The sequence below is a fragment of the Leopardus geoffroyi genome, chromosome E2 (assembly GCF_018350155.1).
Source record: "Leopardus geoffroyi isolate Oge1 chromosome E2, O.geoffroyi_Oge1_pat1.0, whole genome shotgun sequence".
Taxonomy (NCBI): Eukaryota; Metazoa; Chordata; class Mammalia; order Carnivora; family Felidae; genus Leopardus; species Leopardus geoffroyi.
Genome location: NC_059335.1, coordinates 14,447,516 through 14,469,467, shown reverse-complemented (window position 1 = coordinate 14,469,467; position 21,952 = coordinate 14,447,516). Strand labels below are relative to the sequence as shown.

Here is a 21,952-nt window from a genome sequence, read left to right as displayed (position 1 = left end):
TTCATGCACATGCCCATTTTCAACCCAACAAATCCCAAACTATTTCCTTTGGGAACAAGAAGGAACTTGGCTTTTTTTTTTTTTTTTTTTTTTTTAATGTTTATTTATTTATTTTTTGAGAGAGAGTGTGCAAGGTGGAGAGGGGCAGAAAGAGAGGGAGACAGAGAATCTGAAGCGCGAAGCCTGATGTGGGGCTCAAACTCAAGAACCGTGAGATCATGTCCTGAGCAGAAGTTGGACACTTAACCACCTGAGCCACCCAGGCAGCCCTGAACACATCTATTTTTTTTTTAATTTTTTTTTTTAAGGTTTATTCATTTTTCAGAGACAGAGAGAGACAGAGCAGGAGGGGGGAGGGGCAGAGACAGAGAGGGAGACACAGAATCCGAAGCAGGCTCCAGGCTCTGAGCTGTCAGCACAGAGCCTGACGCAGGGCTCAAACTCACAGACCGTGAGATCATGACTTGAGCCGGAGTCGGACACTTAACCGACTGAGCCACCCAGGCACCCCAGAACACATCTATTTCTTAAAACACGGTCCTGAAATTCATGGTGAAGAAAGCTGATATTCCAGAGAACAGACACTAACAATTTATTAATAATTACAATTGCTCAATACTAATTTTATTGCAAAACGAATTAATCTCTCAAATTAATTAACATCGGGGGAAATAGTCTTACCCAGTGAGAGCAGGTGGCTATAGTTCTCCAACATCACGTCCCTGTACAAAGCCCTCTGAGCAGGGTCCAGACACGCCCACTCTTCCTGGGAGAAGCTGACGGCCACGTCCCTGAATGACACAGAGCCCTGAAACTACACACACACATGCATCATGGTGAAACCGAAGGAAACTATTTCAAGGGGAACAGAGAGGGGGGAGAAGAACCACACTGCAGGAAAGGAGTGACTGGGAACTGCGCAGGGTGCCTGCAAGTTCTTGTGGCCTCCCGCTGCTACAGAGCAAACTTCTTGTGTGCCGTGGGATAACCTACTTACCCCAGCATGTCTGGAATGGATAAAGTAAATGTAAAGTCATATTTCAAGGAGAGGAGATACCAACTTACATAGCCCATGTTTTTAGAATGACAAAATTGGTCCATTTTCCTCACGCTTCCACTCCTAGAGAGAATAAGAGAAGGGCTTAAGCCAAGCTGTGCCTTGGTGCTAAGTGACTTAAATTAATACAACAATCTTTTTGGGGAGCCTGAGTGGCTCAGTCAGTTAAGTGTCTTACTTTTGGGTTCGGCTCAGGTCATGATCTCACAGTTCGTGACTCTGAGCCCCATATTGGGCTCTGTGCTGACAATGGGGAGCCTGCTTGGGATTCTCTCTCTGCCCCTCCCTGCCTCTCTCTCTCTCTTCTCGCAAAATAAATAAGCTTAATAAAAAAAATAGGGGCGCCTGGGTGGCTCAGTCGGCTGAGTGTCCGACTTTGGCTCAGGTCATAATCTCGCGGTTTGTGGGTTGGAGCCCCGCGTCGGGCTCTGTGCTGACAGCTCAGAGCCTGGAGCCTGCTTTGGATTCTGTGTCTCCCTCTGTCTCTGCCCCTCCCCAACTCACTCTATCTCTGTCACTCTCTCAAAAATAAACATTAAAAAAATAAAAACAATACAATTTGTTCTTCCATTTCTATGTTCCAATTACTTCCTAAAATCCCTCTTCTGTCCCTCTCTGCTTCACACACTCTCCTTTTCCCTCTCTCCCGTCCGCCATACAAACTGGCATCAAATGTGAGGAGTCTGGACAAAATCAAGCTCTCCCCTCAAGCCACAAGGAACACGTTGTCCTCCAAAATATCTCAACAAGAGGGATCCTCCGTTCTCGGGATATGTGACTAGGCCTAGGACGACTGGGCTACTCATTCCACTCTGCAGATTCTCCTCCCTTGGTCCCACCTTTCAGGACTCTAAGAAGGGGTCACATTATCCAAATCAGAACCTCTCTGTGAACTCAGGATTGGGAGAAGTGGGGCAAGGCATGAAAACTGGAAAGGATGTAGATGGAACTGCTCGGCAGTGTTCGGTTTTCTAAGTCCAACAAAGCCAACTGGTTAAATACAGTAGGGCATCCACGTAATGGAATACTAAGTAGGAAAAATCAGGTTACAAAATAGGATGCAGAATATGACTATGTCTGTAAAATATATGTGTGTATAGGGGTGCCTGCGTGGCTCATTTGGTTGAGTGACCGACTCGATTTTGGCGCAGGGCATGATCTCACAGTTCGTGAGATCAAGCCCTGCGTCAGACTCCATGCTGAGAGCAAAGAGCTGTTTTGGAATTCTCTCTCTCTCCCTCTGCCCCTCCCCCCACTCATGCTCGCTCGCTCACGCTCGCTGTGTCTCAAAATAAATAAACATTTAGGGGTGCCTGGGTGGCTCAGTCAGTTAAGCATCTGACTCTTGGTTTCGGCTCAGGTCATAATATCACGGTTTCATGGGTTCGAGCCCTGCATCGGGCTCTGCACTGACAGCATGGCACCTGCTTGGGATTCTCTCTCTCCCTCTCTCTCTAACCCGCCCCTACTCGTCCTGTCTCTGTCTCTCTCAAAATAAATCAATAAACTTTAGGGGAAAAAAAAAGTATATCTAATTTCAAACATAGTATCCTGTCATTAGTAAAAAGAACTCACAAGTTTTACTTTCATATTCAGGATATGAATCTGAACTAAGACAATTAACCTCTGAGTGCCTCTGTCTCCTCATTAGTAAAACAGGAATAGAGTAAGGAGCACAGAGGGTCGTCAGGAAGAATACTAAGAAAATTCAATGAAAACGCACAATGACACACGTGAACTGCTTGATATGTGCCATCATTATTATTGAGGATAAAGATTACATTTGTTAAAGAAACTCTACTGTTTGCCTTTTTCTCGTGTAAATCATATAATAAAACGTGGCGTAAGGCCTGCTCTTTCTTAGAATGCTACCCTGAAACATTCAGAGCCTAGCTTGGAGAATGCAATTCTTTTTTCTTTTTTAATTTTTTTTTTAATGTTTATTTATTTTTGAGGCAGAGCACAAGCAGAGGAGGGGCAGAGAGAGAGGGAGACACAGAATCCGAAGCAGGCTCCAGGCTCTGAGCTGTCAGCACAGAGCCCAATGCAGGGCTCAAACTCACAAACTGCGAGATCATGACCCGAGCCGAAGTCGGATGCTTAACTGACTGAGCCACCCAGGTGCCCCCATATATCACATATTCCTAATGTCCCTGTTGTATAGAAGGTGAGAGGAATGAGGTAAAATGACCACGCATAAACAAGAGCTAAAACATATCAAGCATTTGCTGTATGCCTGGCACTGCTCCAAGGGGCTTTATACACATTAACTCACTTAAAACAGCTTTTTTTTTTTTTAACATTTATTCATTTTTAATGAGATAGAGAGAACAGAGCATGAACAGGGGAGGGGCAGAAAGAGAGGGAGACAGAATCCAAAGCAGGCTCTGAGCTGTCAGCACAGAGCCCGACACGGGGCTCGAACTCACTGACCAGATCATGACCTGAGCCAAAGTCGGACACTCAACTGACTGAGCCACCCAGGCGCCCCACACATTAACTCATTTAATATTCATTACAAACCTGAGACAGCCAGGAAGCGAACCAATATTCCAACCCAGGCACTCTGGATCCACAGCCCTTAGTTTCAACCACACTACACTGCTTCCCAAGGTCCACACAAAAAGAAGCCCCAAACACAACTCAAGCTGCCAAACTTCCACGAGATGTGGCCAGCAATGCAAATTTCAACTGATGGAACTTGCTAGAAAAATCCTGGCTCTTACTGATACCACCTCCTGTTGCTATCACTTCTCCCATTTCTGAAAGCCTCACATACTGAATGAAATAAGCTAACGATCTCTGTTCTGCCCTTGCTTTGAAAAGCAGGCCCTTAAAGAGCAAAAGATATAAGGTGTGTGGTTCCACTTAAACACTAATCTCTTTCTTACCAAATCGGAGTCCCGAAAATAAAGCTTTAACATCAATCGCTGGAGGCTTATTTCCGTGTCATCTTAGAAAAACAGAGTGCCCAAGCAGATGTGAAAAATTTACCCAATGGCTAAGTGAGTATTAAGTGAAGAAGTGAGGGCAATGGGGGACCAAATGGCGGGGTATCAATTTGCACGTCTCCCCTACATTTCCTTAAAGTTTACTGGAACCTATATATTCTTAAAAAAAAAAAAAAAAAACCCTTTTTTTCTTAAGCAAAACAAATCACGAACTCACCCTTGACTTTAGATGTACAGCAATAATACTCTCATCCTCCTGGGGGTCCTTCTTTGGGATAATGGTAACGACTCTGGGGAAGGAGAAAGAGATGGAAAGCATGAGACCCCAGGCTTTTCTTGGGAGTGCAGACTAAATCTGAGAGCACACTCCAGGGCCACACCTCCCTTACTTCGCACCAAAAGGGGCGGAAGTAAAAGGAGGAATCAGTCCCCAAGTTCGAAGCTGGCTCCTGGGGAGAGAACTCGGAGAATGCGGTGGGTCTCAGCAAGTAGCTGCCCTCGTGGGGGCCCCAGAGAGGCACTTCCAGCTCTAATATTCCCATCCCAGGTCCAGGTCTGGACTCTCCCGAGGAAACTTCCATTCTAGGCTAAGTATCTGACCTCCCTACAGGGACCACTGCTCTGCTGCAGCCACGTGGCTGGGAGAGAAGACGAAGGAAGCAGCGGGCAAATGGTCCCACTGACACACACACCTCCACAGCAAAGCACTACTCAGTGTCCACACGCCCCCTCTCCCCTCACCGCAGCACAAGGCGCGCCCCCAAGCACAGACTCCCACATTCCTCGTCTGCCACTCGCGCTCGCACAATCCCCCTCCTCGCTGCACGCTCGCACACGGGCCGCCGAGGCTCCTTCGCGTGCCTGTCAGCGCCCTGTCCTGAGGTCCTCTCTCTGCCCACCCACACTGGCAGTCCCTCCGGCTGGGGTCCTGATGAGCACAGGCAGCCACTGGTTTCTTCCCCCACCTTAAGGCCTCACCCTACCAGGACAACGACGCCTGCATGCCGGAAGTGGCCGCTAACTCGGCGTAGTGGCCGCTGGGAAATGCAGTCCCAAAGAGGAAATGCCTCAGAAGCCTAGGGTTGGGCTGATCGATTGATCCCGGCAGGCAACCTGGGCCCGCCCCTAAGGGTGCCTAGTGATTTGTGGGAGTTCCAGTCTCCCTGAGTGCGCAGCCGCTGGCTGCTGCTGACTGAGGATTCGCGTGGAAGGAGCATTGCTGCTTCTTAGACCGTCGGTGTAACTTACTTTTCTCTTAATGGAGAAGAATGCAAATGAACACAGCTATTAAAAAAGGTGGAATATTATATATGGAAAACCCAAAAGACTCCACCAAAAAACTCAGAATAAATGGATTTAGTAAAGTTGCAGGATACAAAATCTACATACAAAACTTGATTATGTTTCTGTACGCTAACCACAAACTGAAAAACAAATTAAGAAAAAAAATCCCATTCACAATAGCATTAAAAACAATACAAACTGGGGCGCCTGGGTGGCGCAGTCGGTTAAGCGTCCGACTTCAGCCAGGTCACGACCTCGCGGTCCGTGAGTTCGAGCCCCGCGTCAGGCTCTAGGCTGATGGCTCAGAGCCTGGAGCCTGTTTCCGATTCTGTGTCTCCCTCTCTCTCTGCCCCTCCCCCGTTCATGCTCTGTCTCTCTCTGTCCCAAAAATAAATAAACGTTGAAAAAAAAAATTAAAAAAAAAAAACAATACAAACTTAGGAACAAATTTAACTAAGGAGGTGCATAAGCTACACTTGATGAAAGAAATTGAAGAAGGCACAAAAAATAAATGGAAGGACATCCCATGTTCCTGGATTAGAAGAATTAATATTGTTAAAATGTCCATACCACCCAAAGTGATCTACACATTGGATGGAGTCCCTAACAATGTTCCAGTGGCATTTTTCACAAAAAATAGAAAAAAAAAATCCTACAATTCATATGGAAGCACAAAAGACTTCGAATAGCCAAAGCAATCTTGAGCAAAAAGAGTAAAGTTGGAGACATCACACTTCCTTACTTCAAATTATATTATAAAGCCGTAGTAATCAAACACTATGGTGCTGATAAAAACCAAACATAGATCAATGGAACAGAATAGAGAGCCCAGAAATAAACCCATACATATACAATCTTCAACAAGGGAGCCAAGAGTACATAAGGGGAGAAGGATAGTTTCTTGGATAAATGGTGCTGGGAAAACAGGATATCCATATGCAAAAGAATTAAAATCAACTCAAAATGGATTAAAGAATTAAACATAAGACCTAAAATCACAAAACCCTAGAAGAAAACAGAGAAAAAGCTCCTCGGTATTGGTCATGACAATGATTTCTCGGCTATAACACCAAAAGCACAAGCAACAAAAGCAAAATAAAAAAGTGGGACTAATTTAAACTCAAAAGCTTCTTCATAGCAAAAGAAACAATCAACAAAATGAAAAGGAAAACTACAGATTGGGAAAAACTATTTGTAAACCATATTATAATACAGGGTCAATATCCAAAAAAAAATAAGTCCTATAATTCAATAGCTCAAATATATATATATATATATATATATATATATATATATATATATTTGATTTAAAAATGGACAAAGGACCTGAATAGACATTTCTCAAAGAAGGCATATAAAATTTTTTTTTTTCATCGTTTATTTATTTTTGGGACAGAGAGAGACAGAGCATGAACGGGGGAGGGGCAGAGAGAGAGGGAGACACAGAATCGGAAACAGGCTCCAGGCTCTGAGCCATCAGCCCAGAGCCCGACGCGGGGCTCGAACTCACGGACCGCGAGATCGTGACCTGGCTGAAGTCGGACGCTTAACCGACTGCGCCACCCAGGCGCCCCTCAAAGAAGGCATATAAATGATCAACAGGTACATGAGAGGATGCTCAACACCACTAATCATCAGGGAAATGCAAAGCAGAACTCAATGAGATATTACCTCACATCTGTTAGAATGGCTATTATTAGGAGAAGAAAAGGTAATAAGTGTTAGTGAAGATGTGGAGAAGAGGGAATCTTTGTGCACTGCTGGTGGAAATGTAAATTTCCAGTGTGCAGTCACTGTGGAAAACAAAATGGAGGGATGTTCAGTGTGGCATATATATACAATGGAATATTATTCATCCTTTAAAAAGAAGGAAATCCTGCCATTTGTGACAACATGGATAAACCTGGAGGAAATTATGCTAAGTGAAATAAGACAGAGAAAGACAAATATTGTCTTACTTATATCTGGAATTGAAAATAGTAAAAAAAATCATAGATGCAGAGAGTAAAATTGTGGTTGCCAGGGGCTTGGAGAGGGGGAAACAGGGAGGCGATGGTCAAGCGGTACAAAGTTACAGTCATGCAAGATTAATTATCAAGAATTAATATCGTTAAATATTACTGATAAATACAACCTTGGAAATGTATACAGCATACTGCCTATAGCTAACAATACTGTGGTGTATATTTAAAACTTGCTAAGATGGTAGATCTTGAGTGTAATAATAATAATAATAATAATGGGGCGCCTGGGTGGCTTGGTCGGTTAAGTGTCCGACTTCGGCTCAGGTCATGATCTCAGGGTCTGTGAGTTCAAGCCCCGCGTCGGGCTCTGTGCTGACAGCTCAGAGCCTGGAGCCTGTTTCAGATTCTGTGTCTCCCTCTCTCTCTGCTCCTCCCCTGTTCATGCTCTATCTCTCTCTGTCTCAAAAATAAATAAACGTTAAAAAAATAAAAAAAAAATAATAATAATGCAGGATGAAACTTGGTAGGTGACGGATATGTCTATGACTTTGATGATGGTGATGGTTTCACAGATGTATACTTATCCTCAAACTCGTAGAGTTGTATACATTAAATATGTGCAGCTTTTTACCTGTTGATCATACCTCAATAAAGTTTTTTAAAGTAATTGTACTAATTCACACTCTTATAGAAAGTACAGAGGAGTTCCCATTGTTTTTCATCCACGTCAGTACTTGGCATTTTCTTTCTTTCTTAGTGTAGCCATTCTGATGTGTGAGTGGCAGTCTCTTTGAACAACTTTTCCCGTGTTTACTGACCTGTAGAATGTCCTCTTTAGTGAAGTGGCTTATCGCATTTTTGGCCCCTTTTTTCTTTTGAGATGTATTTTTCTTACTGACTTTTAGAAGTTTTTTCATATATTGTGGATATAAATCCCATATCAGATATATATATATATATATATATATATATATATATATATATATAATATCTATTGAAAATATCTTCTTTCATTCTTTGAGTTGATTTTTCACTCCCTTAATGTTATTTGATGAAAACTGTTCTTAATTTTAATATATTACAACTTGCAATATTTTAATTTTATGGTTAATGTTTCCTATGTCCTGTTGAAAATATCTTTGTGTCTTCCAAGGTCAAGAAGGTATTCTCTGTTCCCTCTAAAATTTTTATTTTACATTGCAGAGTCTCCAACTATCTGGAATTGATTTGGGGCAGCATCATTGCAGTGCAGTAGATTGTCATAAAATCAAGTCACCACATATGTATGAGCCTATTACTGGACTCTGTTCTGTTCCACTGACTTGCGTTGGTATCTCACTGTCTTAAACACTGTAGCTCTATAACAGATCTTTAAAAATGGCAGCAAAAGTCCTCCAGCTTTATTATTCTTCTGTAAATTTACCTTGGTGATTTTGGGCCCTTTGCATTTTCAGAATGCAGTTTTAGAATCAGCTTGTCAATTTCCACAAAATTTTCTGTAATTTTTAATCAGTACTGCATTAAACACATTTGGAGAAATTTTTATATATTTACAATATTGAGCCTTCTAGTCCATGAATGTTATATTCTTTCTTATTTAGGGCTTCTTTAATTTCTTACAGGAATCTTGTGTTTTTCAGTGTAGTGGACTTGTTCATTTTTTTTTTTTTTAATTTTTTTTTCCACGTTTTTATTTATTTTTGGGACAGAGAGAGACAGAGCATGAACGGGGGAGGGGCAGAGAGAGAGGGAGACACAGAATCGGAAACAGGCTCCAGGCTCTGAGCCCTCAGCCCAGAGCCTGACGCGGGGCTCGAACTCACGGACCGCGAGATCGTGACCTGGCTGAAGTCGGACGCTTAACCGACTGCGCCACCCAGGCGCCCCATGGACTTGTTCATTTTGTTAGATTCATTCTAAGGTATTTGTCGTATTTTTTTTTAATTTTTTTTAATTTTTTTTTCAACGTTTATTTATTTTTTTTTTTGGGACAGAGAGAGACAGAGCATGAGCGGGGGAGGGGCAGAGAGAGAGGGAGACACAGAATCCGAAACAGGCTCCAGGCTCTGAGCCATCAGCCCAGAGCCTGACGCGGGGCTCGAACTCACGGACCGCGAGATCGTGACCTGGCTGAAGTCGGACGCTTAACCGACTGCGCCACCCAGGCACCCCGTATTTGTCGTATTTTAATGTAAATGGTATGATGTCTTCTATTTCTTACTTATTGCAGGTATATAGAAGTACAATAGGCTTTTATTTATTGACATATACATAACAACATTGCTAAATCCATGAATTCTAAATTTATGTGGATTGTGTACCTAGAAAACCCAAAGCAAGTATATGATTTGCAAGTAATAACAGTTTCAGTCTTTTCTAATTCGTATGTCTTTTACTTCTTTTTCTCACCTTATTTCAATAGCTAGGACCTCCAGTAAAATTTCAAATAGAGGTTGTAACAGCAGACATCTTTGTTTTAACCCTAATGTTAGAGGGATCATTTAAACATTTTGATATTGAGTATCGTGTTTGTTGATTTGTTTGGCGGGGGGGGGGGGGGGGGGGGGGGGGGGGACGTGAAGAGATATCCCTCAACAGACTCAGGAAGTTGCCCTCTGGTTTCAGTTTTCTACAGGTTTCATCATAAATGGGTCTTGCGTATTGTCAAATGTTCTTTACTTTTTTATTTACCAAGAGGATTGTATAATTTTTGTTTTTCTTCATTAGTGTGGTAAAATGCATTGAATGTTAAAAATACATTTCATTCCTGGAACAAACTTCATTTGCTCATGATGTAATATCCTTTTATATATCACTGGATTTGATTTGCTAATATTTTGTTAAATATTTTTGCATCTGTGATTATGACAGCTTGGTCTATATTGTTTTCTTTAATATCCTCATGAGATTTCAGAATCAAGTTTATTCCAGACACACACAAAAAAGTTGGGAAGTGTTCCCCTTTTATGTTTTCTGCGGGAATTTTTGCAAGATTGATGCAATTTCTTCCATTGTGTTTAGGCATAGGGTTTTCTTTATGATAAACTTTTATTGTTTTAAGTTTATTTATTTTGAAAGGGGGGGGGGGCATGAGTTGGGGGAGGAGCAGAGAGAGAGAGGAGGGAGAACACCCCAAGCAGTTTCCATGCTGTGAGCACAAGCCTGATGGCAGGGATTGATTCCAAGAACCATGAGATACGATACTTTTTTTTTTTTTAAGTTTATTTTTATTTATTTTGAGAGAGAAATAGACAGCAGATGGGAGGAGCAGAGAGAGAGGGAGGCAGAACCCCAAGCAGACTCCGTGCTGTCAGTGCAGAGCCCAATGCGGTGCTTGAACTCATCAACCGTGAGATTATGACCTGAGCCGAAATTAAGAGTCAGTCGCTTAGCCGAATCACCCATGCGCCCCAAAATATGATAAATTTTTAAACAGACTACTCAGATTTTCTGTTTCTTCTTCCACTAGTGAATTTGCAAAGTTTTTTCAATGAATTTGTCTATTTCACCAGATTGTCCAATTTACCACCTTAACAGTTTTCATAATACCTTACATTTTTAATGTCTGTATAATCTATATTAATGCCTCTTTTTTCATTCCTGATATTGTTCATTTGTGTTTCCTCTCTTTTTGTTTTGCACTAACCAATTTCATAAGTAGTAAGATTTTTGATGTAGTTTTTCTCTATTGTACATTTGTTTCTACTTCACTGATTTCTGCCCTTTATTATTTCTTTCCTTCTAATTTGTTTAGGCTTGATGTGATAGCCCTTTTCTAGTTTCATGAGATTTGGAGACTGAATTCTAAGCAGGAAGGTTTTTATTGCACCTCGTAAACAGATGTAAAAATCCTTATAGAAATACCAATAATGGGTGCCTACGTGGCTCAGTCAGTTAAGTGTCCAACTTCGGCTCAGGTTATGATCTCACAGTTCGTGGGTTCAAGCCCTGTGTTGGGCTCTGTGCTGACAGCTCAGAGCCTGGAGCCTGCTTTGGATTCTATGTGTGTGTCTCCTTCTCTGTCCCTACCCTGCTCATGCTCTCTCTCTCTCAAATAAATAAACATTAAAAAAATTAAATATATATAAAAAAGAAATACCAATAAATTGCGGTGCTTGGGTGACTCAGTCAGTTAGATGTCTGACTTCAACTCAAGTCATGATCTCACAGTTCATGAGTTTGAGCCCCACACGGGGCTCTCTGCTGTCAGTGCAGCGCCTGATTTGGATCCTCTGTCTCCCTGTCTCTCTGCCCCCCATCTCTCTCGCAAATATAAATAAACATTTAAGGAAAAAAGAAATCCCAATAAATCACAAAAAAATTAAAAACATATCAAAACCAAATAGGGTTTGTTCAAGAAATTTAAAAATGTAAAATCCTTAGCAAACTAAGAAGAGAAGAAAAGTTCCTTATTCTTACAATAACATCTAAAATTTCTACATCAGCAGGGATGCCTGGATGGCTCAGTTGGTTAAGCATCTGACTCTTGATTTCAACTGTCTCAAAAATGCATAAACTTTAAAAAAATAAAATTTCTACAGCAAATCACAATTAATGATGAATTATTATAATTAAGGGTAAAAAATTGAAAGCTTTCCCCACTAAGATCAGAATTAAGCAAGTATGCCCACCCTAATCACTTTGTTGAGGTTCTATCCAATGCATTTAAGGCAAGACACATGTATAAAAGACATAGATTGGGTGAAAATAAATAAACCTGTTATTATTCACAGATAACATGGTGATGCACATGGAAAATAAAATGGAATCTAAAGGTACATACCATAATTTAGCAATGTTGCTGGATTCAGATTCAAAGCTGATTTTATTTCTATGTACTTTCTAAAAACTACCAACAAAGAAACTTTAAAAGTGATGCCATTTAGGAGTGCTTGACTGGCTCAGTCAGTGGAGCATGTGACTCTTGATCTCAGGGTTGTAAGTTTGAGCTCTACATTGGGTTTAGAGATGACCTTAAAAATATCTTCTTTAAAAAGTTATGTCATTTAAGATAGCATCAAAAACGTCAAATATCTAGGAAAATATCTAATAATGTGTAAGACTTCCACACTGAAAACCACAAACCATTCCTGAGAAAAATAAACTAAGAACCAAATAAATGGGGGGTATACTATGTTTATGGATTGAAATCTCCATTTTAGAACGTCAATTCTCCAAAATCGACATATACATCAATGCAACCCCAGGCAAAATTCCAGCAGGATTATTCATGAAGATCTATAAGCTGATTCTAAAAATGTATGTGGAAACAAAAAGAGCAAAGAATGGCTAAGGCAACACTGAAGAAAAAGAACAAAGCTGGAGGGTCTATTACAAAGCCATTATAATTATGATAGCACAACTGCGGTACAAGGATAGACAAATAGAGCAATGGAAAAGAGTGGAGAAGTTACCTGCAAGTATATCCCACCTGATTTATGACAGAAGAGACGTGGAAGTGCACTGGGGGTACAAAAATGGTGCTTGGATGGGTTGGGTATCCATAAGAAAAGAAAGTCTTTGATGTCTACCTCATCCACAACAATGAGACCACACATGTCATATATATATATATATATATATATATATATATATATATATGCATAAACAAGAAAAGTTTTAGATGGAAGCAGATAAGACTATGATCATGACCTTGGAGTATGCAAAGATTTGCTCAACAGGAAACCAAAGGCACAAACTTAAAGGGAAAAAATAATACAATGGACTACTTTAAAATTAAGAAATTCTGCCAAAACATCTACTTAACTTCTTTCATTTGTACCATTCCTTCAATTCAGTAATTTGGTGCCCCTGCTCCCCAAAAAGAAGAAATTCTATTTATAATATACATGAATAAGAAAGAATGGGAGAAGATACAATGGATTCATACCGAGACTATGTAAAGACCTCTTAACAATATATACGAAAAAGAGAGGTAATCAATAGAAAAACAAGGCAACATTTTGAAAAAGAACATCATAAAAGAAGACAACCAAGAGGCCAACAAGCATAAAGAGTCTTAACTTCAGTAGTCACAGGGGAATGAAAATTAAAATCACAGTGTGATATCACTACACACTCATCAGCATGGCCAAAATGGGGGGAAAACAGACAATATCAAATGTCGGGGGAATGTATATACATATTACATATACATTTATTTATTACATACATTATATATATTTATATTATATATATATGTATATATATATATATATTATACATATATATATAATTGTATAAAGAAAGAGCACACACAAGCAGGGGAGAAGGGCAGAGGGAGAGAGAGAAAGAATCTCAAGCAGGCTCCACACTCAGCACGGAGCCCCATGCGAGGCTCCATCCCACAGCCCTGGGATCATGACTGAGCCAAAATCAAGAGTCAGGCACTCAACCAACTGAGCCACCCAGTTGCCCTTGCTGGGGAACTATTTGGAGCAACAGAATCCTCATACAATAGGGTGGAAATATCAATTCATTGTTACAACCACTTTGGAAAACTGTTTGGTATTGTCTGTGAAAGCTAAAATATGCCTTCCAAACAAGGCGGCACTTTTCGCTATATTCTCAGAAGAATTTCATGTATAAATGTCCCAAAAGACATGTACAAACATATTTACCACAGCACTACTCTAATAGCCAAGTCTGGAAACAAGCCGAATGAACATGTACGCTAGAAGGATTAAGTTGCCTTGTATTCACACAATGGAAGAATACGCAGATATGAGAATAAAAGAACTTCAACTACAGGGGTGCCGGATTAGCTCAGTCAGTAGAGCATGGGACTTTGATCTTGGGGTCATGAGTTCGAGCTCCGCCTTTGGTGTAGAGATTACTTACAAATAAAAACCAAAAAAAAATCTTTTAAAAACCCCCACAAAACCCTCAACGACACACAATAACGTGAGTTTCAGAGTCACAATGTTGATCGTTTCTCAGCCTTTTGGCTAAGATCAAGTGCAGAGTCAAATGTTGAACCACAGAAGTCAGGTGCAATGTACATACTGCTTGACTCCATCTACACAGAGCTGGAATACAGTCATACTAACCTATAGTGTTAGAAATCTGGGTAGTGGAGGGGCTCCACGTGGTATGAAATACCACTTTTTCTTTATCCCTCCATCCAATGATGGATGCATAGATCATTTCCACTTCTTGGCTATCGTAAATGTTGTAATGCACATGAGAGTGCTGATACCTCTTCAAGATAGTGATTTAATTTTTTTTTTTTTTTGATGCATACCCAGAAGTGGAATTGCTGGATTGTGTAGTAGTTCTATTTTTAATTTTTTAAAGAATCTCCTTGGGACTCCTGGGTGGCTCAGTTGGTTAAGCATCCGACTTTGGCTCAGGTCATGATCTCACTGCTCACGAGTTCAAGCTCCGCATCAGGATCTGTACTGACAGCTCAGAGCCTGGGGCCTGGAGCTTCCTCAGATTCTGTCTCCGTCTGCTCCTCGCCGGCTCACTGTCTCTCTCTCACAAATATAAAATAAAACATTTAAAAAAAAAGAAATCTGATTAGTGGTTACCTCTGGGATTAGTGGCTTCATTATGGCATAAAAGTGGATCCTGGGATATTGGCATTAGTCTGTTCTTAATCTCGGTTTTGATTTCATCAGAAAGTGCAAATTGTGAAAATATAAGTCTGTACACTTATGATTTGGACTTCTTTCCTTATGAATGTTATACTGCCATAAGATTTATGGGGGAAGAAAAGACATCAGGTCGAGCAAGCAAGAGCCTGGAACTTTTATAAATCTCATCTGTGCTGGAAGCTGGCACAGAAATAACAAGACAACAAAGATAAGTGTTTGTCTGGGGACTGTAATGACCTCAGAACAGGAAAATGTCAAATGCATAAAAATATATGCAAATTAAATTTTTTTTAATGTCTATTTATTTTTGAGACAAAGAGAGAAGCACGAATGGAGGAGGGGCAGAGAGAGAGAGGGAGACACAGAATGCAAAGCAGTCTCCAGGCTCTGAGCTGTCAGCACAGAGCCTGACGAGGGGTTTGAACCCATGAACTGTGTGATCATGACCTGAGCTGAAACTGACTGAGCCACCCAGGTGCCCTAAGCATGAAGTCTTCTTGATTCTCCCTTTCTCTCTCTCTGTCCCGCTCCCCCACTTATGCATGCTCGTTTTCTCTCTCTCTCTCTCTCTAAAATAAAAACAATATAAAGACCTTCTCTGATGAACAAAATAAGAGAATTTACCACTAACAGATCTTTACTGGAAGGAAAGTTAAAGGAAGTTCTTCAAATAGAAGAAAAATGATATCAGATGGAAACCTAGATTTACACAAAAAATGTAAGCTGCAAATGGGAAAAATGTAGGTAAACGTAAAAGCGGTTTTTGTCATCATTAATTTCTTTAAAATATTATTTTTAAAATAAAAATTATGGGGGCGCCTGGGTGGCGCAGTCGGTTAAGCGTCCGACTTCAGCCAGGTCACGATCTCGCGGTCCGGGAGTTCGAGCCCCGCGTCAGGCTCTGGGCTGATGGCTCAGAGCCTGGAGCCTGTTTCCGATTCTGTGTCTCCCTCTCTCTCTGCCCCTCCCGCGTTCATGCTCTGTCTCTGTCCCCAAAAAAATAAATAAACGTTGAAAAAAAATTAAAATAAATAAATAAATAAAAATTATGGGGCACCTGTGTGGCTCTGTTTGTTAAGAGTCTGACTTCGGCTCAGGTCATGATCTCACTGTTTGTGAGTTTGAGCCCCGCGTCGGGCTCTGTGCTGACAGCTCAGTTTCCGTGTCTCCCTCTCTCTCTACCCCTCCCCCACTCAAACTCTGTCTGTCTGTCTGTCTGTCTCTCTCCCTCAAAAATAAATAAACATTAAAAAACATTTTTTAAAAGAAAGAAAGGAAAAAAGGAAGGAGGAAGGAAGGAAGGAAAGAAGGAGGGAAGGAAGGAGGCAAGGAAGGAAAAGAAACCACAGGCTGGAAGGAAATATTCACATTATCTCTAACTTGTATCCAGAATATATAAACAACTCTTGAAATCTATAAGAATACAAACAACTCCGTTTTATTTTATTTAAAAAAAATTTTTTTTTAACGTTTATTTTTGAGACAGAGACAGAGCATGAACAGGGGAGGGGCAGAGAGAGAGGGAGACACAGAATCCGAAACAGGCTCCAGGCTCTGAGCTGTCAGCACAGAGCGCGACGCGGGGCTCGAACTCACGGACTGCGAGATCATGACCTGAGCCAAAATCGGACGCTCAACCGACCGAGCCACCCAGGCGCCCCAAACAACTCCGTTTTAAAATGAGCAAAATATCAGTCACTTCCCAAAAATAAATGGTCAATGAACATTTGAATACATGTTCAACACCATCAGACATCAGGAAACATAAAACCACAGTAAGATATCACTATATAACTGCTCAAATTGTTAAAATTGAAAGGACTAAAGATCAGGAAGCACTGGACCTCTCCCGTACTGCGGGCAGGAGTGTGAAATGCTAACACCCACTTTGGGGGATAGTTCGGCAATTTCTTATGAAATATAATTACCATACGACTCAACAATTTCACTTCTAGGTATTTATCCAAGAGAAATGAAAAAGTACGTCCATACAAAGACTTATACATGATGTTCATAGGAACTTTGTTCGTAATAGCCAAAAGTTGGAAACAACTCAGTGACTAGATAAATAAATTATGGTAGAGTTGCAGAATAGAACACTGTTCAGCAATGAACAATGATATGATTGAACAGAATTCTGCTCAAGAATGGACAACTGACACAATTACAATAAATCTCAAAAAAACATTTTGCTGAACAAATAAGCCAGGCACAAGAGAGCACGTATTGTATGATTCCACTTATATGAAATTCTAGAAGAGTCAAAATTAATCTATAGTGACAGAAAGCAGATCAATGTTTGCCTAGTTGCCTGTAGTTGGGAAAGAAGGTGCAACTGACTGCAAAGGAACATGACAGAACATTTCGGGATGGTGTAAATGTTTTATATCTTGACTGTAGTGTTGGTTACATGAATGTATACATTGGGCAAAATGCACTGACCTTATAATGGTCAATGCATTTATAATTGTGCTTTTTCCTGTCTGTGGATTATACTGCAATAAAATTGACTTAAACAGGGGAGCCCGGGTGGCTCAGTTGGCTAAGCGTCCAACTTCAGCTCAGGTCATGATCTTGCGGTTCGTGAGCTCGAGCCTCGCGTTGGGCTCTGTGCTGACAGTGTGGAGCCTGCAGCCTGCTTCAGATTCTGTATCTCCCTCTCTCTGCCCCTCCCCTGCTTGCGCTCTGTCTCTCTCTCTCTCAAAAATGGACATTAAAAAATTTTTTAATAAAATAAACGTAGAAGGAAAAAGCAATCGAAATATCTCTATTAGGCAAATAAAACCACTAATAAGCGCTGCAGACAAGATCCACAGATGGATGCTAATATTACTGGGCAAAAGTATGAGGAAACAATATTTGTATAGTCTCAAAGTATCTCCCTTAATACACTTATTAATTACAAAGGGAGGGGCGCCTGGGTGGCTCAGTCGGTTAAGCGTCCGACTTCAGCTCAGGTCATGATCTGGCAGTTCGTGAGTTCAAGCCCCGCGTCGGGCTCTGTGCTGACAGCTCAGAGCCTGGAGCCTGTTTCAGATTCTTGTCTCCCTCTCTCTCTCTGACCCTCCCCCGTTCATGCTCTGTCTCTCTCTGTCTCAAAAATAAATAAACGTTAAAAAATTTTTTTTTTTAATTACAAAGGGAAAAACAGTAACTTTATAGTGGAGAAGCAGAGCAGACAGCACTGTAACCAAGTGATCAAAGTCAGCATCACCAATAATAAGACACATGGACACCAGGAAGCCCCGGATATAATTCACTGAGAAGAACGCAAAATCATTCATATGGTATTCTTGGCAAAAAAGCATAATTCAGTTCAACCTAAAAGATAGCAGACAGTCCCCAACTTTAGGGACATTCTACAAAGCAGCTGTACTCTTCAAAAGTGTCAAAGTCGGGGCGCCTGGGTGGCGCAGTCAGTTAAGCGTCCGACTTCAGCCAGGTCACGATCTCGCGGTCCGTGAGTTCGAGCCCCGCGTCAGGCTCTGGGCTGATGGCTCAGAGCCTGGAGCCTGTTTCCGATTCTGTGTCTCCCTCTCTCTCTGCCCCTCCCCCGTTCATGCTCTGTCTCTCTCTGTCCCAAAAATAAATAAATGTTGAAAAAAAAATTAAAAAAAAAAAAGTGTCAAAGTCATGAAAGGCAAGGAGATACAGAGGAACTGTCATAGACTAGAGGGAGCCCAGGAGACAGGACAACTAACTGCAGTGTGGAATCCTGGGTTCAATCCCGGAACAGAAAAAGGCATCAGTGGAAAGACTGTTGAAATTCAAATCAGGTTGGTAGTTTAGTTAACAGTATACTTTGTTAATAATAATATAATAATAATAACAGTGCTAATCTCCTGGGGTTTTTTGTTTGTTTTGTTTTTTAAGTTTATTTATTTATTTGGGGAGGAGGGGCAGAGAGAGAGGGAGAAAGAGAGGATTTCAAGCAGGTTCTGTGCTGCTAGCACAGAGCCCGACATGGGGCTTGAACTCACAAACCATGAGACTACGGCCTGAGCTGAAATCAAGAGTCTGATGTTCAACCAACTGAGCCACCCAGGAGGAGCCCCTAATCTCCTGGTTTTGATCATTGTACTATAGTGTTAATATCAGCGGGAGCAAGGGGAGGAGACAAATGGGAACTCTCTGTATTATCTGCAACTTTCCTCCAAATCTAAAATTATCTAGCATTGCAGTACCCACCTCACTGTCTCTGGGTCCACCAGATGCACGTCATGAGGACACTACGGAGAGGGCCACATGCTGAAGAACAGACCTCCCACCAACTGCCAGCACTGTCTTCCACGTGTGTGAAGGGGATCCCCCAGCCCCAATCATGTCGTCTGATGACTGCAGCCCTGGAAAATGTCTTCAATGCCAGGGCTTTGAGCCAGAACCGTCCAGCAAAGCCTCCCCACTACCTGACCCACAGAAAGTGTGTGTGATAATAATAAACGTTGATGGCTTTGAGTGTCTTTTTAAGAGAAAATGTTGCTGTTGTGCACAGTGGCCACCAGATGGCGCCTGGATTCCAAGGATGGAAACAAAGCTGCGGCCAACATGATAAATAGGTCAATTCCCCTGAGTTAGTTTATAAATGTACCACAACCCTAATAAAAATGTCATCAGGGCTTTTTCCTAGACCCAAACAACTTGATTATGAGGTTTATTTGGGAGTACAACAGGCAAAGAAGGAGAAGGAGGAGGAGGGGGAGGAGAAAACAAAGGAGTAGCTCTACCAGACATTAAAACCCATGTAAAACAATGTGGTATTGGTGTGCGAATAAGCATACAGATCAAGGCAAAATTTATAAAATCCAGAAATAGAACCAATTGTTCATGTACATTTGTATGATAATATAACCTTTTTTTTTAATTTAGGAAAGGACTTTGGGCACATATCTAACTTATTAGTGTTGGAACAAATAGACAACCCAGGGGAAAGCTGGAATCACTCCTCACAATGGAAACCACCTTACATTCGAAGTGTATCAAAGTTATAAGCAAAAAACTACAACCCTCCCATAATACAAGGAAACACTGCTGAGTCTCCTAATGACCTGGGAACCGGATACATGTTCCAAACTATGCCTAGACTTTCCAAAAATTCATCAAAAGAAGCAATATAAAAGAGAATCTTGATGGGGTGGCTGGGTGGCTCAGTCGATTAAGTGTCCAACTCTTGATTTTGGTTCAGGTCATGATCTCGTGGTCCGTGAGTTCGAGCCCTGCATCTGGCTCTGTGCTGACAGCATGGAGCCTGCTTGAGATTCTCTTTCTCCCTCTCTCTGCCCCTCTCCTGCTTGTGCTCTCTCTCTCTCTGAAAATACACTATTTATATATGTATAAATACACACACACACACACACACACACACACACACACACATACACCCAGTATTTAAAAAAAAAAAAAAGGACAGAGCCCAATGTTGGGCTCGAACCCATGACCTGAGCCGAAATCAAGTCAGAACCTTAACCAACTGAGCCACCCAGGTACCCCTAATCAGGCCTTTTAAATACCTTCCATCAGGGGCGCCTGGGTGGCTCAGTTGGTTAAGCGTCTGACTCTGGCTCAGATCATGATCTTGCAGTCCATGAGTTCGAGCCCCGCATCGGGCTCAGAGCCTGGAGCCTGCTTCAGATTCTGTGTCTCCCTCTCTCTCTCTCTCTCTGCCCCTCCCCCATTCATGCTCCGTCTCTCTCTGTCTCAAAAATAAATAAACATTAAAAAAATTTTTAAATACCTTCTGTCACTTCTTCACCTCACTCCCACTGCTCTGGTTTGGACAATCTTCACATTTAAGCTGTATTATGGCAGCGAGCTCTGGACCCATAAGAATCCAGTGAGGAGACAGAAACTACACCAGCTACTTTAACAGAGAGACTCTAGGGTTCCCAGGTGGCTCAGTGAGCTGAACGCCCAACTCCTGATTCTGGCTCAAGTCATGATCTCACCAATCGTGGGTTCGAGCCCTGAGTCAGGCTCTGCGCTGCCTGCTTGGGATTCTCTCTCTCTCTCTCTCTCTCTCTCTCTCTCTCTCCCTCTGTCCCTCCCCCAGATTAAATTAAAACACAGACTGCTGGCCCTGAGTAGGGGTCTCCGACGGGCCTGGGGCGGGGCCTGAAACTCTGCGTGTCCAACAAGCTCCCAGGTGATGCTGACCCCTGTTGGGAGGGGGGACCTCACTCTGAGAACCACAGCCTGGTATACCATATACCATAGCTAGCCCCGCTAGAGCTGGGGGGCACAGAGACCCAGAAGAGAGGGCACCAGCCGCCTGGTGCTGATGTTTGTGATAAAACTGAGTTTCCACATGCTAGCACACTACACACTGGACTCGGGTGCTCCTGCCGTGGCCGCCGCCACAGGGAAAAAGCATTGCTGGGGGAACTCACACCAGAGCAGCAGGCAAGTTCCTTCTGCGTGGGGTGTCCAGCCCTCCCGGGAAGAGGTTCCTGGGAGGCAGGACTTCCAGCGCTAATGCTGGGAAAGTCCTGGGCAAACTGGAATGAGTTGATCACCCGACTGGTGCAGTCTAGCAAGCCCTACTGCCAGGATCTCACAGAGAACCATCTGGCAAAGCAGAAACGTGGTTTCCCAGCTCAGCATCACAGTGCGGAGCAGAGGAGGGTGGGTTTGGAGCCCAGAGAGAGTAACTTCATCATTGATCCTGACTCATCATGGTCTCCCTGGTTCTCTTCCGTCCATCCTGGGGGGTGCCATCAAGAGCACATTACACACAGGGAAAACCAATCGTTTCAGACTTTTGCCAGAAGCTTTGCAATAGGTGCCGGTGCCTTTGTGATTTATAGCGAGAAACAGATATCGGATCTTTGTCCCCTTTCCAGACAGAGTCCCTAAAACCCTTGGATTTCCAGATGGTAAGAGTGATAAAGAGAAAGGAGCATCTTTTGTTTTTCGTAACAAGCCTGTTTCAACCACATCTGGGTTTAGGCTAATGGGGTGACTTCTAGAAAGCCCCTAGGATGAGAGCTGTTTGTCAGAGAACCACCTTGGAGAACTCTGACCTCTGGGAAGGGAAGAGAGACTGGAGGTTGAGTTAATCCCCAAAGGCCAATGACAAGCAATCATGCCTAGGTAGTGAGCCTC

At 42.1% G+C, this 21,952-nt stretch overlaps 1 protein-coding gene across 1 annotated transcript in view; it reads right to left on the bottom strand.

The window, feature by feature from the left end:
- LOC123578949 (zinc finger protein 780A-like) overlaps positions 1–21,952 on the bottom strand; it is a 38,850-nt gene that overhangs the window by 7,736 nt on the left and 9,162 nt on the right. The window contains 2 exon segments of the mRNA XM_045442339.1: positions 682–814; positions 4,226–4,298. Of these exon segments, the coding sequence (XP_045298295.1) occupies positions 682–814; positions 4,226–4,298 (206 nt within the window).